General features: G+C 38.3%; 1 protein-coding gene and 1 non-coding gene across 2 annotated transcripts in view; both read left to right on the forward strand.

Moving 5' to 3' along the window:
* Positions 1 to 11,496: 11,496 nt before the first annotated feature.
* On the forward strand, positions 11,497 to 11,599 carry LOC128250133 (U6 spliceosomal RNA). Its single transcript, XR_016244992.1, has one exon. It is a non-coding gene; the product is annotated as a U6 spliceosomal RNA (small nuclear RNA).
* Positions 11,600 to 14,116: 2,517 nt separating this feature from the next.
* Positions 14,117 to 19,253, forward strand: part of LOC106884401 (N(G),N(G)-dimethylarginine dimethylaminohydrolase 1) — an 82,774-nt gene continuing 77,637 nt past the window's right edge. Inside the window, exon 1 of the mRNA XM_089362071.1 lies at positions 14,117 to 14,636. Within this exon, the coding sequence (XP_089218197.1) occupies positions 14,361 to 14,636 (276 nt within the window). The 5' untranslated portion in view covers positions 14,117 to 14,360. The remainder of the gene's footprint in view (positions 14,637 to 19,253) is intronic.

The following is a 19,253-nucleotide window of genomic DNA, read 5'->3' on the forward strand; positions in this document are numbered from 1 at the left end:
TGATTTTCTCGACTAAAGGCGGTGCTTCAGCATGGCCACAGTCAAATGACTGAAACAAGTAAAAGAGTAAAAGAGTAAAGAGTATATATACATACACGCACACGCATACACATATATATGCATACATATATATATATATATATAATGAAATTTGTGATAATGATTCTCTGCTATTGATTTACTCCAATTGTTTCCCCCCTATCTCCATTAATGCATTACTGTAATTGCAGGTGTACAGATCATGTTACTTTGATTTAGTTACGTTTGGGTTATATTACAAAATCAAAATCATTAATATCTGAAAATTACTACCAGAACTATTTTCAGAAATGTATCTAGGACTACATTATGCACTGTGTCCTTTTTATTGAGTATATATACTGAAGGTGGGAGGTTTAGCTTTTTGTTTTAACAGGTTGAGGACTAAAGAAATGCAGCCTTGTTGGTTTCAGTTTGTAGCTACTGTTTAACTGCAGGTTTTCTCTGATCCAGCAGATCTAACAAAAGTGTTCTGACTGCATCCACTCCTATATCTAAAGCAACATTAGCTAATGTCCTCTTCATTTTTATGTCAATAGGGTGTGGTTTGATTGAGATTTGGCTGTTATTTCTAGTAGGTCATGTGACTCTACTGAAGCTTTCTTAATGGCTCATCAAAATATGCTATTGAAGTTGTTTAGCTCCAGGACAATTCTGATCAATCAGACTTTTGATCAAAGGCATTCTAGTCATAATCACCCATTCAGAGAGATTTTGCTGTTATTTGGTTGCTCATAAGTAGGAAGCAGCAACAATTTATTCACTTGGACACCAACAAAAAATTGCACAATGAATATTGTTTACCCCAAGATGCTTCAAGATTGACAGATTTTCAGTTATAAATTCTATTATCATTACAATTTAGATATTTTAAAATAAAATATAGATATTTTAAAATAATTATGAGAAAAAGAAATATATCTTCATGTTTATTGTTTACTAATAGGCACAGGGGTGACTGTGTGGTAAGTAGCTTGCTTACCAACCACATGGTTCCGGGTTCATTCCCACTGCATGGCACCTTGGGCAAGTGTCTTCTACTACAGCCTCGGGCTGACCAAAGCCTTGTGAGTGGATTTGGTAGACGGAAACTGCTTGCCAGAGCACGTTCTGTGGACCGTGCATCTGCTCTCTCCCCCCGAACCCGCCCTGCCGTTTCCCGCCTCCCTTTTCCCGTCACCTACCATCCCACCACCCTACCCCTCCAACGCTCCATTCTCCGAGCTTTTCGGCGCCTCCAGTCCGACCCCTCCACCTCCCACATCTTCCCTAATCGACCCCTCCCCTCCTTCAAACGAGCCCACAACCTACGGGACCTCTTGGTCCACAGCTTCTTCCCCAACCCAACCTCCCAACCTGGCTCGTTCCCCTGCTCCCGCCCACGCTGCCGCACTTGCCCTTACCTCTCCAACACCACCCTCCTCACCAGCACCCATCACCGACCCTATCGCATCACCGACTCCTTCACCTGCACGTCTACCAACATCATATATTGCCTCTCCTGCTCTCTCTGCCAATCCCTGTACATCGGACAAACGGGGCGCTGCCTGGCCGACCGATTCACGGAACACCTCCGAGATATCAACGTCGGCAATGACACCCCGGTGTCACGCCACTTCCGTTCTGCCGGCCACTCCTTGCGGCAACACCTGTCTGTGTTTGGATTGTCCATGCACAGGGGCCATCCGGACTCCCGTTTGCGCCGTGAACAGGGATTAATCTTCTATCTTCGCTCCTTTGCGCCACATGGGCTCAACTCCCCTCCACTCTTCATCTAACCCCCTCCTCCTGTCTCTCTCCCCCACCCCCCTCCTACCACCCATCTCTCCCCTCCCCCACCTCCTGCTCCGACTCCTACTTCTTTGTATGTCTCTTCACCTCTCTTCATACTTCTCTCCACTCCCACTTCTCTTCACCCTTACTCTTTCTCTCCTCTCTCTTACTCTCTTCTCTCGTACTCCCCCCTCTCTCACTCTTACTCTCTACACTCTTACTCTCTTACTCTCTCACCCTTACTCTCTCACTCTCTTCCCCTCTCTCTCACTCTCTTTCTCCCCCCATACCCCTCTTCCCTCTCTCTCACTCTCTTTCTCCCCCCCCCCCATACCCACCTTCCCCCTCTTTCTCTCCCCCCCATACCCACCTTCCCACTCTCTCAATCCACCTTCCCTCTCTTATACCCACCCTCTCTCCTCTCTTCCTCTCCCCTCCCATACCCATCTTCCCCCTCTCTTACATCCACCTTCCCCTTCTCCCTCCTCGTCAACACCCCCTCATAAGCTCATCCCACCACACCCCAACATACTCCTACTCTACCTTCCCACTCCACCCCATCCAATTCCTTACCCCCCCACCCCTACCCACATACCCCACCCTACCCACAGACTCCTACCTCTACCCCACCCTCAGCCTAACCCACACTCCACCCATGCCTTCCCCACCTCCCAACACCCTCACATCACACCACACCAATACCCTCGCATCACACCAAGCACACCACACCAATACCCTCGTATCACACCACGCACACACTACAACTGACCAACTACTTTCTCCCTTCCCCATTTTCACACTACATACGTCAAGATCACCAGCATTCTACCTCCCACACACAGCCCCTCGTTCCCGATCACCGTTTGTTATCTCCCCCTTTCTTAGCTCTCCTGAAATAAGAATTTCTAACTTCCGGTCAGCTATTGTTATGATCGGCCATTATTATGATTGACCGTTGACTGAACACTATTCAATTTTTTTCTCCGTGTTTTTCTCCTTGTCTCCGTATTCTTTCTGTTGAAGAGCGTAGCTCGAAACGTCAAAGACTTTCCGTATTCCCGAGCGTCATACTAATATATACTTTTGTTATTTACACCACCTGTCCTCGTCTGTTGTTATTATTTGTATATTCTCCCATATATATATATATATATATATATGTATGTGTGTGTATATGTTTGCGTGTCTGTGTTTGTCCCCCCCAACCTCACTTGACAACCGATGATGGTATGTTTACGTCCCATAATGTAGCGGTTCAGCAAAAGAGACCGATAGAATAAGTACTAGGCTTACAAAGAATAAGTCCTGGGGTCGATTTGCTCGACTAAAGGCGATGCTCCAGCATGGTCACAGTCAAATGACTGAAACAAGTAAAAGAGTAATCTGAATAAAAACAGCAGTGACCTGGGCAACGGTGGGTAATTCAGCGAGTTTATTCATAAAGGTCTTGATGAAATGACTATGAATTTTTATTGTGAATGTTATGTAGTCATTGTTCATATTCATATTTTCCAACTTGTTAAATGATTCATTACCCATATGTTGCTGAAATAGTTGTAACCAATGAATAAAAGTGATACCAGTACCTTGATTCTCCATTTGTTATTTTATACTCTGTGACCAAACGAAACTTCCCAGATTTCCAGTTTGTGTGAACCACATACTTCCACTGAAAGATTGTTCCTCTCTATACATTCTGTTAGGAAGGATTTGAAGAGCTGACTGAGATAACCACTTGAATTTTTAGTTTCCCTTTCAAGGCCACTGCTCTATTGACTCCTCCGCTGCTCTATTGACTCCTCTGCTGCTCTATTGACTCCTCTGCTGCTCTATTGACTCCTCCGCTGCTCTATTGACCCAAGTACCAGTTGCCAAGGATTACCCAAAGTGGAGGCATGTTATCATCAAGAGAAACAAACCAGACAGAAAATAACAGACGTCAAGGGGCGGAGATCTGACATTGAACATGCAAAGAGCAACTCACACTTCCTCATTCCCCACAAACCCTCTCCGGTAATAAATCCTCCCTCTAGCTCTTCTATACCACCCTTGGCCTGAACAGCCACAAAGTTGCTAAATTAACTCAAAGCCCGAGAGTTTTGTGTCTGATATATGCTATGAACAAACTGTATGATGATGATAATATGTATATAAGATGCAAGACAAATTTTAAAAAAAAGCTAAGTAATATTATTCTACTTCTAAGTAGGTATTTATAAAATGTATTTATAAATATTTAGAATCATAACTGTAAATATTTTAAAAAAAGGCTTTAATTTATAAATTCTCAGAAAGTTTTCATATCAGACCTTCTGCTCACTGTTATCAATTGGTATGATTCAAAACAGAGCTGAATACATTATGGCTTAGGTAATCTGCATAAATGAAGTGCAAATGAACTAAGTGAAATAACTCAGAGTGAAACATAGAAACATCTATCCACAGCTGTCCTCTTGTCTTCAGACAATCAGATTGTCTTTTCCTTAATGGCAGAGCAATTTTGGAGAATTTTTGATTTGTGAGTTTATCTTCCCTTCTCATTTAGAATTGGTACTAATTGCCACTATAGTGACTGGTCTGGCATTTCTGAAAGCAACAGAAATAATTTCAATAAATCAAGGATTTTTCTTGTGTGTTATTTAATGTGGCCTTATTGTTTTGTATACATACATTTCATCATCATCATCGTCACCACCACCACCACCACCACCACCACTGCCGCCGCTGCCGCCGCTGCCGCCGCTGCCGCCGCTGCCGCCGCTGCCGCCGCTACCGCCGCTGCCGCCGCTGCCGCCGCTGCCGCCGCTGCCGCCGCTGCCGCCGCTGCCGCCGCTTCCGCCGCTGCCGCCGCTTCCGCCGCTGCCGCCGCTGCCGCCGCTGCCGCCGCTGCCGCCGCTGCCGCCGCTGCCGCCGCTGCCGCCGCTGCCGCCGCTGCCGCCGCTGCCGCCGCTGCCGCCGCTACCGCCGCTGCCGCCGCTGCCGCCGCTACCGCCGCTGCCGCCGCTGCCGCCGCTGCCGCCGCTGCCGCCGCTGCCGCCGCTGCTATATATATATATATATATATATATATATATAGAGAGAGAGAGAGAGAGAAATATATAGATATAGATACACATACATGCATATATATGTATGTGTATATGTTATATGTTTATGAGTATCTAATATATAATGTATAATATATATATATATATATATATATCTCAGTGGTGATGCCAGGTTATCAGTGTCACTCGGGCTCATCACAGATTTCACATATCTGATCATGGGGAAATAGTACCTTATTTGAGAACAGGTGAAATGTTGGGAGACAGGAAGAGCATCCAGCATTGAAAATTCACCTCAGGAAATTCTGTCTGACCCCCATCTGAACATGAAAAAGTGGATATCAAAATGGTGGTGATGGCGGAGGCGGAGGCAGCGGCGGTGGAGTCGGCGGCAGCGGCGGTAGCGGCGGCAGCGGCCGCAACGGTATCAGCGGCGGCAGCGGCGGCGGCGGTAGCGGCGGCGGCGGCAGCGGCAGCGGCGGCAGCGGCAGCGGCCGCCGACGCCGCTGCGGCCGCTGCGGCCGCTGATACCGTTGCAGCCTCTGCCGCCGCTACCGCCGCTGCTGCCGCTACCGCCGCTGCCGCCGACTCCACCGCCGCTGCCTCCGCCTCCGCCATCACCACCATTTTGATATCCACTTTTTCATGTTCAGATGGGGGTCAGACAGAATTTCCTGAGGTGAATTTTCAATGCTGGATGCTCTTCCTGTCTCCCAACATTTCACCTGTTCTCAAATAAGGTACTATTTCCCCATGATCAGATATGTTTTCATGGAAAATTGGAAACAAAGGACACTGCTTGCTTGACAGTGACACACACAACTATCATGTGATGTCAAGGCTAGGAGATAGTAACACGCATGCACACACACACACATACATACATACATACATCCTCTGTTGGTTTCAACAATAAGTGTTCTAGATTTACCATTTACTTGTTTCAGTCACAGGACTGCAGCCATGCTGGAGCACCACCTTAAAGGGGTATGCTGAACAAATTAGCTTCAGTACTTACATTTTTTCAAGTCTGTTACTTATTCTATCACTCTCTTTGGTCAAACCACAAAATTATGGGGACATAAACAAACCAACACCTGATGTCAAATTTGCTCTCTGAATTACAGACAGATTCAATCCATCTATTAAGTTTCTACAGCTTCCATCTACCCAATTTAATTACAAAAGCTTGGGAGATATGGAATTTGGTAATATAAAACACTTGTCCAAGATTCCACACTGATGGATTGAACTTATGTCTTCAGGACTGTGAAATGAGCTTATTAACCACCCAGTTATGTTTGCATTTATACATGTTTACATAGATCCATACAAACTAGACATGAACAATCTCTTTCAAAAAGTGGGCCACTTGAGACGTGGTTCATCATCGTGCAGGCTGCACTACTGAAAAAATTCAAGGTAATTTTTCGTTTGAAGTTTAATTCAGGAAGTCTCATGGGCTGCACATTGCTAGTGATTGATATAAACGATATAATGCCAACCATTCAGATATGTTTGCATCTATACATATAAGCATAGATCTGTATAAACAATATAATACTCTATAACTTGAGATTTTCTCTAATAAGGATATAAAAAAATTACTTCTTTTAGGGATTAGGAAATATCTAAAGAAACATGTTCTAAAAATAATTCCACAGCAAAATAAGATCTTCCTATTTCCTGCTCTAGACCTTGATGGAAAAGCCATGATGTATGTATGTATATAAAAGCTGTAAGCTATGTTTTGAATATAAAGAAGCTATTGTTTTGACTAACTTTCTTTACCCACTCTAACCTATTTAAAATAATAAGGTTAGCTTTGTCTTGATACTGTTGAAGTTTCTCTGTTATTTTTAGTCCTGGGGACCAACTGTAATTTTCTGGATTTTTCAACATTTTCTTACTATTTAAATCTAAAAGAAGTGTGTGTGTGTGTGTGTGTGTGTGTGTGTGTGTGTGTCTGTGTCTGTGTGCTTGTATGGGTGTATGCACATGTATATATACATACATATATATATATATATATATATATATATATATATAGAGAGAGAGAGAGAGAGAGAGATAAATATATATATGTGTGTATATGCATATATATATATATATATATATATATATATATATATATATATATATATAGAGAGAGAGAGAGAGAGAGAGAGAAATATATAGATATAGATACACATACATGCATATATATGTATGTGTATATGTTATATGTTTATGAGTATCTAATATATAATGTATAATATATATATATATATATATATATATATCTCAGTGGTGATGCCAGGTTATCAGTGTCACTCGGGCTCATCACAGATTTCACATAAGATTCATGCCTGCTTGAAGAATTTCACATTTTTCTGCAATATTTCTAACTCAAAATAGCTTATTTCTTTTTTATATCTTGCATTATGTCTTTCTCCATTTCTAAGTTAAGGGTAAAAATAAAACAACCCTGCAAAACACAACTGATCTTTACACACAATGCACAGAAATCCGACAGCCTGATCTTGACCGACTGTTGTGTGAATTGATGGAAAAGTCATTTCTGATGTATCCGTTAACTTTTAAAGAAGTTCATGATTGGGTTTATCAACTATTTCATTAGTATAGCTTTTTCACATAGCCAGTTTACATCAGTGAAATTGACAATCACACATACACTCTCACATACACTGACACACATACACTGACACATACATACACTCTGACATACACTCACATACATATACTAAGACAGACACAAACATACGTTTACATAACAAATGCGCAAATGCCCAGACTCACAGACACATACACACTCATATATAAAATGTATCGTGGTGGTGGTGGTGGTAGTATAAAATGTCCTTTACTATGTCGTATGTAATGAACACACAAACATACACACTCATAGACACGTTCACAGTCATATACAAAATGTGTGGTGGTGGTGGTGGTGGTGGTATAAAATGTCCTTTACTATGTCGTATGTAATGAACACACAAACATACACACTCATAGACACGTTCACAGTCATATACAAAATGTGTGGTGGTGGTGGTGGTGGTGGTATAAAATGTCCTTTACTATGTCGTATGTAATGAACACACAAACATACACACTCATAGACACGTTCACAGTCATATACAAAATGTGTGGTGGTGGTGGTGGTGGTGGTGGTGGTGGTGGTATAAAATGTCCTTTACTATCTCATACATAACAAAACGTGGGATCTAGTTGGTTTGGCTGTCGTATATATATATATATATATATATATATATATATATATATATATATATATATATATATATATATATATATATACATGTATATATATATATATATATACATATATATATATATATATATATATATATATATATATATGTATGTATGTATATGTTTGTGTGTCTGTTTGTCCCCTCAACATTGCTTGACAACCAATGTTGGTGTGTTTACGTCTCCGTCACCTAGCGGTCCGGCAAGACAGACCGATAGAATAAGTACTAGGCTTACAAAGAATAAGTCCTGGGGTCAATTTGCTCGACTAAAGGCAGTGCTCCAGTATGGCCACAGTCAAATGACTGAAACAAATAAAAGAATAGAGATTAATATGAGAACCACTCTAGAGAGTGCTTACACTTTCAGTTTATCCCTCTATGACCCTCTTATCACTATCTCATGTTCTTTCTTCTTTTCTGTCCATACTACAATACTTCGTTCTTCCTCTGATCGTTAAGGTTTTCTTTGAAGCTACTCTAGACATGCATATCTCAGTTGATTTATAACATTCTGTACTTTGATACACAATGTTAATCATGTTTTACCTTCTTGGCTAGCCGACTGTCTGAATATGCAGACCTAATAATGGATTCAGTTTCTTAACTGATCTTGTCAAGTGATAAATTAAAACTGTCATCTTTACCATTTCTTTTATTTGCACTTCAAATGGAAACTCCTGCTTCCTGTTAAAACATGAACACCTCCCAACTGATCGTCTGTATCTATATATGAGGGGGTGCAGAAAAGTTCCTGGCTTTGGGTAAAAGAAAATACAGGAGGATCAGTTAATTATGATTTTATTCAACATATTCCCCTCTCAAGGCTTATTGCAGCAGTTTTTCTAAGCCCTGTAAAAGAACTCGGAAAGTTGAGCCTCCAACTAGCCATTCATGATATCCTTAAAGCCAGGAACTTTTCAGTACCCCCTTGTATGTAAGTAAATTCATTCAAGTTGTTTTCATATTAATTTATTCATAAAAGATCATAATGGAGTGACTAAGAGGTTTTCATTTTATAAACTATGTTATATAATTAATGTTAATCACTGCCAATGCTTATGTTTTCCAACTTGTTGAATAATTTATTGGCCATATGTGTTGTTGAAACAGTTGTAACTAAAGAATAAATATAATACAATTCTTTGCTTGTGTGTATGTATGTATGTATGTATGTATGTATGTATGTGTGTGTGTGTGTATGTATGTGTATATATGTGTGTGTTTATATGTATGTATATGTGTGTGTGTTCCTGTATATATTTAAACGAATGATTATCCATGCTGCTGTCAATTTGGTTATCTGCCCATAGTGGCCATACACCAGGTGACCAAATATATTGTAGTGGTTGTGTTAGCCAAAGGCTCTTGATATTTACAAATTTTGAACATTTATAAATTACAATTTTTAAATATTTATGTGTATGTGTGTGTGTGTGTGTGTGTGTTTATATTTTTCTTTTGATTTAGAACAAAATATATTTATAGACAAGAGTTTAATATTATTTTATTATGTTCATTAGAGGTGGTGAGCTGGCTGAATTGTTTGCATGCCAGGAAAAATGCTTAGTGGCATTTTGGCCATCTTTATGTTCTGAATTCAAATTCCGCCAAGGTCACCCTTGCCTTTCATCCTTCTGGGGTCACTAAAATAAGTAACAGTTGAGCACTGAGGACGATGTAATCATCTTATTCCTTTCTCTGAACTTGCTGGCCTTGTGCCAAAAATTTCAAACCATTATGTTCATACCTTTCACAAAACCATTTGTGCCTTATGCAAAAGCAACTGAATTCAACAGATTCACTCAGATCATCTTGCTCATTATATTCCATCAAATAATTCCAAAGTGCCTGTGGCATGTAAAAAGCACCATTCAAGCATGGTCATTGCCAGTACTGCCTGACTGGCCCTCATGCCAGCGGTATGTAAAAAGCACCCACTACACTCTTGGAGTGGTTGGTGTTAGGAAGAGCATCCTGCTGTAGAAACTTTGCCAGATCAAATTGGAGCCTGGTGCAGCCTTCTGGCTTGCCAGCCATCAGTCAAACTGTCCAACCCATGCCAGAAGTCTGAAGGGTATCTCAGTGGTTCACAAGAAAATAGAAATACCAAATTACACACTGCTTCTTTGTGGATGGCTTGAAACTGCATGCTAAGAGTATGAATGAGATGAAAAAGTACCAGGACCTGGTATTTGGTCAGGATAAATGTTGTTATATGGTTGTGAAAAGAGGAAAAACTGTATATTTATATACATGTATATGGATACATTTGTGCAGATATATATATACATGTATGTGAGAGTATAGTCTGCCTTTTATAGTTAAGATAAATGTTATTAAAAGGTTATAAAGCAGAAAACACATATATTTCGACCTCTCTTGTCTTGATTTTTGAATTCAGATTATGCTGTCAAATGTAATGTTTATTTATTCACATTGTTTTGAATTAATAATGCATTGTCTCATAGCTTCAAGATTTCGATGATTTGATTGTTCATTTTTAGAACGACATTGTAGGGTTGATGTGAGAGGTCAGATCTGGCTGGTTTGAACATAAAACAGGTAAAATACTTTGACTGGATATGGCTGGTTTTAATGCTAAAGGGTTAAAGATCCAGTATGAGAGTCCATCCTCAGTTACGACAACCTCATCAACCAAGATTGCTGAGATACATGAATTTCTTTGCTCCAACTGTTAACTTAAGCTTTGCAACATTATTATTTGCATCACTGAGTTCTAATTCCACTGAGTTTGACTTTGCCTTTCATCCTTTCGGGGTCAATAAATTAAGTACCAGTTGCATACTGAGGATCAGTCTAATCAACTGGCCCCCTCCCCAAAAATTTCAGGCCTTGTGCCTAGAGTAGAAAAGATTATTATTTGCATTTCTAAGGCTGTGAGCTGGCAGAATTGTTAGCATGCTGGGTAAAATGCTTAGTGGTATTTTGTCCTCCCTTATGTTCTGAGTTCAAATTCTGCCAAGGTCAACTTTGCCTTTCATTCTTCTGGGGGTTGATAAAATAAGCACCAGTTTTGCATTTGGGTTGATATAATCGACTAGCCCTCTTCCCTAAAATTTTAGGCCTTGTGCCTATAGTAGAAAGGATTATTATTTGCATCTCTCTCAGTTTTTCTCTCAATGGAGATTCCAACTTTGCTGTCTTAGTAGCAGAGATACTGGGCTGTGCATGTGTTGGTTGTTTTTTTTTATTAACTTGGGTTTGTAGATCTTCATCTGTTGCAGGAATAAATGGTCAAATGTTGGTACCTTTTAGAAGTTGCTCTTCAAAGCTGTTGCTTTGATTGAGTCTGCTCACAAATGTTGTTTTCATTGTAATCTTGAATACATAGAAAATTCATGCTTCTTGTTTTTGCAGTACATATTGTAAAATAAAAGATAGAGAAGATTAGTATGGTTCCTGTGCAAGGATGACATGCAAATTCATGAAGCTTTCCATATTTTGTAGATGCAGGTATGGATGTGTGTTTAATAAGTTTGCTTCGTAAGTACATGGTTTTGGGTTCAGTCTCACTGTGTGACACTTTAATGGGTGAATTCTACTACAGCTCTGGCTGATTAACCACCACCACCACCACCACCACCACTGTTGTCGCCGCTGCCACCACCACCACTGTCACTGCTGCCCTTCAAGGTGCTCTGTAGAGGGACTGAATCTGAAATCGTGTGGTTGGGAAGTGAACTTTTTAACCATATAGCTATGCCAGCACCAATGCGGAAAATCAGTCTGGAAGAGGTTCCCCTCTCTCCTAACTATGTTTACAGCAGAAGTTGAATCTAACATAACAAACAAATAAATCATTTGTCGATTTTTACTGCATAGAACATCAAAGTGTTTGCACTCTGCTTTACTCATTTCTTTTCTAAGTTGATCAGACAACTTGAAGGTTGAGAGTCATGGATTTTACCTATAGCTTGGCTTGCTATGAAATCTCCCAAATTAACACTTTATCTTTTACTTTTATTTGCTTCAGCCATTTGACTGCGGCCATGCTGGAGCACTGCTTTTAGTCAAACAAATCGACTCCAGGACTTATTCTTTGTAAGCCTAGTACTTATTCTATCGGTCTCTTTTGCTGAACTGTTAAGTTATGTGGATGTAAACACACCAACATCTGTTGTTAAGTAATGGTGAGGGGACAAGCACAGACACACAAATACATACATTCATATATATATATTATATACGACGGGCTTCTTTCAGTTTCCGTCTACCAAATCTCCTCACAGTGCTTTGGTTGACATGAGGCTATAGTAGAAGACACTTGCCCATGGTGCCATGCAGTGGAACTGAACCCAGAAATTTGCGGTTGGTAAGCAAGTTACCACACAGCCACTTCTGCACCTTTAAAAGAATTAACTTTATTTTGTTTTTGTATCTCTGTTAATTGGTATCTATCAATCATCATCGAGGGTAAATTTTGCAGGGTGGTGATATATTAACTTGTATTTATTTTATGAAGCTAGGAAAATGAAATGTAATATGAACGACCAGTAGGATTTGAATTTGGAATTTGATGGGACCAAACTTTATCGCCCATTCATTTTGGATTGGAAAAAATAAATATAAATTAATCGACTTTTACAGCTTCTAGTTGTGAATTTCTGTCTTTCTCACTTTCACATTTTTGTGAATGGCGAATTTTATACATTTTTGGAGAAGCACAAGAGATTCTTGAAAAAATTATAAAAAGAGCTACTTTTACATTCTTTCTTTAGAGCTTGTCTTTCCTCTGCAGCGTCTACCCCACCCCCTGCAATAAAGACATTCTCATATTCACTCTCTCTCATACATTCACGTTTTCTTTCGTTATCACTAGCTTGACAGGTTGTCGCTCGAGATCGCTAAGAAGGAATAGTAAGACATGGATTATGTGAAGTGGTTCTCACTTATCTGACTTGTTACTATCGCTAGATACTGCAAAAGAACACTTTCTCATATGTGCATGCTGTCATCGATACAGACAGGTATAAATGACAAATCACATGCATACACACTCGCACATCTTTATTACATGCATGCACAAACTCCGATGCTGCTCTGGATTCTTATTTGAATTTAATAAATCATTGCTTTAATCGGTATATATATAAAATACATCAAACACAGTAATCCAAGGTATTTAATCTGGTATTCCATATTTTCGTTAAACTTGCCACCCTGAAAAAAACTAAAGACCTTACCCATTCTTTCTTTATTGAATAAACTTTACGTTACGAGGCAAGGAATTTTAATTTTAATTATTTTTTTTTTATCAGTTATACAAAATACCTAATGTGTATTTCATGTAAACACATTTTGTTAAAATAATCCATAGTTATCTATAGTCAAAATGTCAGTAATAAAGTATATTACCACTGAATAGAGGTATTTTAGGACCAAAAATATCCATGGAAGATCGGACGTATGGTACGTCACACTAACACACCAGTGTATTTTGGACATTCTCAAGACGAGTACAACTCTACAGCTCCCTTCTATATCTCTTTAGTAATTTATTCACTCCTACATGAACTGAATAATAGGTCTTCGGTCGTTCCCGCTTTATTTCTTGTTTTCTGTCCACTAACTGATCAAACAGCATTAATAAAAAACGAAGGTAATTATAATTTTAAAAAATGCTATCAATTTTGCCCTATATAATCATTTTTAAAAATTTATATTTCCATTCTATTTTTCCTGTTGTTATAAACTTTAAAAATCAATTAGAGCTGCTGCAAACATACATTTCTGTATTCAGTTTAAAGGTTGTTTAAAAAATTCGAATACTGTTTCTGACCCTGATCTCCCACCCTAGTTTCTATATGTTTTCTATCTGTTCTTATGAGCTGTTATCATGCTAAACAGTACCTTCTCGTAATAGATCTTCTATAGAAAACACTCTCTCACTCGCTCCGCCTACGCTCTCACAGCCACCTTGTATATTTTACTCTGTCACTGCCCCTCCGCCTCGCACCAGCCACTACTACAATTACAGCTGCTGTAGACAGAGTAGTCTTGCCCGTCCGTTTCTCCGTCCTCTCCTAAACAATCGACATACGGCTTTAGGCTTGTGTAGAAGACAGTCTCGTTAAGTTATTATCCCAACTTCCATCTATAAACTCCGTTAGTCTGCTTGACTATCGACAATACACAAGCCACCAAGTAACTACTCCACTTGTCAACGTAAGGCGACTTTAGTTTGAGAGGAACACTTACTTGCGCCATGTCGTTTGAATATTCCCGTGCCCTGATGAGGCCTGTTACGGAGTCTCTCTTGGACAAAGTGAGGAGTACTGATTCGACGATAAAGTTGAATTTCGCAAATCTTCAGAGAGAACAGAATAAGCTGGCCGAAGTACTGAAGAAACGTAGAATAAATGTAACGTATATCAATGCTAACCCCAACTACCCGGAAGGTTGTTTCATTGAGGATTGTGCTGTAATCATAGGGGAAACTGCTTTGATATGTCGCCCGGCTGATCAATCTCGACGAGGAGAGGTATTTATCATTATTTATTATTTTTCTCATACATTTAGCTAGCCAGTATTGTTCAACTCTTTCGCTCACTCTCTCTTTTTAAACATCATGTTTTTCCCATTATAAACAAAACATTCTGCACCTTTTTGGTTCTTGTTTTTCTTCGGCCTCACATCAGCATAACAAACTTTGCGGTTCTCCACAAAGCTGGCTATTCTTATTATTATTTTGTTGTTACATTTTATGGGGGTTGATTTTTTTTTTATCCTTCTACTCTGGAAAGCCTAACCAACAAAGATACAAATAGTAGTTATCTATTGATTCGATTCAAGTGAAACTTCCTTTAATAAAATTGTCCTTGTTCATTTTAAATATTAGCAACATACACGCACAAAAAGAACCCAAAAAGCACACCTTTTAAATGATCTCGTCAATTCCAACTATCACTTTATCAGTAGTTCTCAGATAATTTCAGGTTACCAATATTGTTGTATTTCGGTATTCTTCTCATTTCTTCTATTGGAAAATGATGAAAATACTAAGTGAAAGAATAAAATACAAACCGACAAAGAAAAGCGAAAGTGCCTTGGTTCTCTCCTCACATATTTTACTTCGATATATATATATATATTTATATATATCCTTTATCAGTCAATAACTTAAAACGTATTTATCAAACAACGCTTGTTTTTATTTCCCCGTCATTATATTTGTATCATTCCACTTGTTTTAGTTTGAAATTCAATAGAATTGACACATAATCAATAAGAAAGTTGCCTTTTTTAAAATCTAATATTTGTGTATCTATTTACGTAATTAAATTGTATTCGTTATCGTCGATCTAACACCATTTCCCCCATATCAAAATTTCTCCGGCTCTCACTCGGCAATTAAAGGTATATAATTGAATAGAGCCATGTGAGACGGTTGGTCGGTGATACAGTGGAAATTATATCTATCTATCTATCCTCACGCACTTACCTGGTTAGTCACACGACACCTCTTCTCTCTCTGACTGCTTTTACATTGAAGAAAAAAAAATTATATCACCCTTTCGCTAATGAAGGTTCTCTTCAACTTTTAAACAGTTTAAATTTGTAACATGGTAGCAGAAAGCTTTGACAAACGTGGTGGTGATTGTTTTGTTTGGCCCCAGGTCAGTCCAGATTCGGTCGACATTACGGTCCATGGCAAGATTTTTGATGGCAGTAATATTTTACAAGCGATTACTATTTTCTCTTCTCTCATAAACGCATGTATTTACGTGTGACATCGCTGTTGAACTATTTTCTGTTGTTATTTAGCCCTAGGTCAGTTCTGATTGTCGAGACCTGTAGTCAAAGACGTTCCAACCGTTACCATCGCGTCTTTTCTCAAGCATTGTGCACGCAAGGCTGCACTAACAAATATACATATTTTTTCAAGATGGTAGAGTATGATTTAATGGAAATTCGACTACTATTTTTTTAGTAGATCGAACGAGTATTAGTGGCTACCTCGTTGGCTCGAGTCTTAATTGTTTGTATGTATATCGATAGACTATGTATGTGTGCCCGTGAGTGTATATATTACTATTAAGACAATGATAATTGCTTTGGAACAGTTTCGTAACCTTAGACACTTTGCAACAGATCTCAATCTTACATTATTTTTTATAGATTTTGATTTATCGATTTATTTTGGAGCCAGTAAAGGAGCCTCTATGTGGTCGATTGCTCAGCCTGTCGAAATATCGACCAAATTGTCTCATATCACACCCTACCATCGTAAAAGAGGAAGAACATGTTGGACAGTGTAGTTCTAGAGATACACCAGTCCCACTTCTCAAAATTGGGATGGGCACGACTGGAACATTTTAGAGTGTAGTAGGTCTGATCAGTCAGGCTTGACCAGAGACTAAACAAAAACTTTTGTTTGGTCATGAATTATGGTTTTTTTTCAGTGTACGCGATCTGTCATACTTCTGTAGTAAACTTAGAAGAAAATACAAATCAGAATACATTACCAAACACGAAATGTCATTACATTTTCTAAAGAAATAATAACAGACATGTGTATATTTGATAATGCCTCTCAAGCCCAAATAATTTAACAAGGACAGTGTTGGTTGATTTAGTGTAATAGTGACCAGATTCAGTATTTCTGGTTTCCTATACAAACAAAAAAAACCTATACCAGATTTTTTGTCATCTATATTAGAAAACAATTTAGTAGAATCGGCTAAAATTTGGATCAAACAACATCTATCCCTCTTAAATATATAGATAATGCAATAATGTTATTTTCGTTTATGAGGCATTCATATATGCATATTTAAAGTTCGTTCAAGAGCATTTGAGTTTTTGAAATAAACTCAATTGATAAATTCCCTCCGGCCTATCACGCTACGCATCCCAGCCCTCAGCTAGCCGCATGTGTTGTATGCGTGTGCGTGTACGTGTGTGTGTGTATGTGTGTGTGTTTGCGCGCGTGTTTGCGCGCGTGCATACATACACACACATTGCAAGAAGCAACGAAAATTTTAGAAAAAATGAGTGGAAATCGAACCGGTGATTATGTTAATTCATAAGGCATTAAAACAATGACACCCCATACCCAATATATAAAAATAAAAATAAAGTACTATATTACAGTCTCACGATAGCTCGTTTTATATATCGATTACGACAAAGTGTATATCTAAATGCATACGAAATGTACCGGCTGAAGCTAACAAACTGTTTTATTTTAGTATTTAATTTTATTTAATCCGTCGACCTGTTCCTCTGTAAAGTAGTTTACAATGACTCATATATATACCTGTCTTTTTCACCTTGTCGCTTCACTTATCTGTCCACAGCATTCCTGTTGGGTTTTTAATACTGGCTGCGCACACACACTGTGTATGTGTGTGTATGAGTGTGTATATATATATATATATATATATATATATATATATATATATATATTCGTGTATGTAGTGTCATTTCTTATGCTTTGCTCTAAATATATCATAGTTCTCTCTCCTACCTGTTAAGCTATTCATGTTCAGTGCAGTGTCTCTTGACCTCTTAAACTTACACGTCTCTTAGCTCCTCTTTCCTCTCACCTCACTCTGTTTTTATTTTATCACACACACACACACACACACAACTAGTTTGGTCTCTATGAAGGGGACCGTGTTTATAACCTTTGCGTATTCACCAAAACTGTTGATATCAACATGCATCCAGTTCTTGAAAATTCGTTGGTCAACAGCTGTGGGTGTGGTACGCACAAGAAAGAACTTCCAGAGGACAGCCGTTGCAATAATGAGGGACTAAGTGAAGTGGTTAGTGGATGGGCAGGGATAGTGAACAGAATTTGGATAACAAGGAGAGTAGAGATGAGTGAGTCAGAAATGTCTGATCGAAGTTGGTACAAGATCAGCTCCAAAGAACAGAAACCACTACAAAAGACAGTAGAAAGACTGCTTGTTTGTAGGCCAGAGATTGGTGTTTGTTTATGAGTTACTTCATGATGCCAATCAGTTGGGTTGCCTTTTTTTTTTGTTGTTGCAGTCTAGGATGTATGGCTGCAGTTTCACCCCAGATGTGTTAGTACTACTCCATTAGAAGCTTCACATTGTATTTTTGCTTCTTAAAAATGTGCATTTGCCTGAAGAGATCTTTAGTGAAGGAGGCTTAGCATTTGTAGTAACATTGAAGGTTCTAGCTACATATTATATATGCGGGGTGTGGTAACTGGCAGCAGAGTTTGGACTTGGAGGCAAGGAAGAGATTAGGAATGCTTGGATTGTCTGTCTGTTGGTCAGGTATGTGAGTAAGGGATGTAGATGTAGAGTTGAGTATGGCAAAGGATTCTGTTTTCTGTATATACAATATTTCTGTGGGAAGAGTGCAAGAACCAAGAAGTTGATAACTTTGGAGAAGGGTGACAGTTAAATAGTTGTTTGTAGTTAATAATTTCAGAGAACAACTCAGGAAGATGTATTTGGAAGAGTGGGTGGAAGAAGATTATGTAAACAAAGCTCTCTGTATGTAATGTAGTAAAACATTTTTTCCTGTGATCTCCAGGCAAGAATCTGAAGATATGAAATGGTTCAGCCATGTATTAAAGCTAACCAGAAACTTCATAGTGTTGGTGTTCTGCCAAAACTTCTCAGACCCCCAGACCATGTAGTAAACTGTCCAAGAGATGGATCTCTCGGATCCATAAAGACAGGATTTTGACTCAACAGCAGCAACCAGAGCACCCAGTTAAAGATAGTAGCAGTTGTCCAGCTGGCAGGAGAGAGCAAGGATTTAAAGAGAACTGAGTAACTAAGTTTCTCTCTCTCTCTTTTTGATTATATATATATATATATATATATATATATATATTTATATATATATATATATATATATATATTTATATATATATATATATATATATATATATATATATATATATATATATATATTTATATATATATATATATATATATATATATATATATATTTATATATATATATATATATATATTATTTATATATATATATATTTATATATATATATATATATATTATATATTATATATATATTTATATATATATATTATATATATATATATATATATATTTATATATATTTATATATATATATATATATATTTTATAT

The sequence above is a fragment of the Octopus bimaculoides genome, chromosome 1 (assembly GCF_046866305.1).
Source record: "Octopus bimaculoides isolate indiv1 chromosome 1, ASM4686630v1, whole genome shotgun sequence".
Taxonomy (NCBI): Eukaryota; Metazoa; Mollusca; class Cephalopoda; order Octopoda; family Octopodidae; genus Octopus; species Octopus bimaculoides.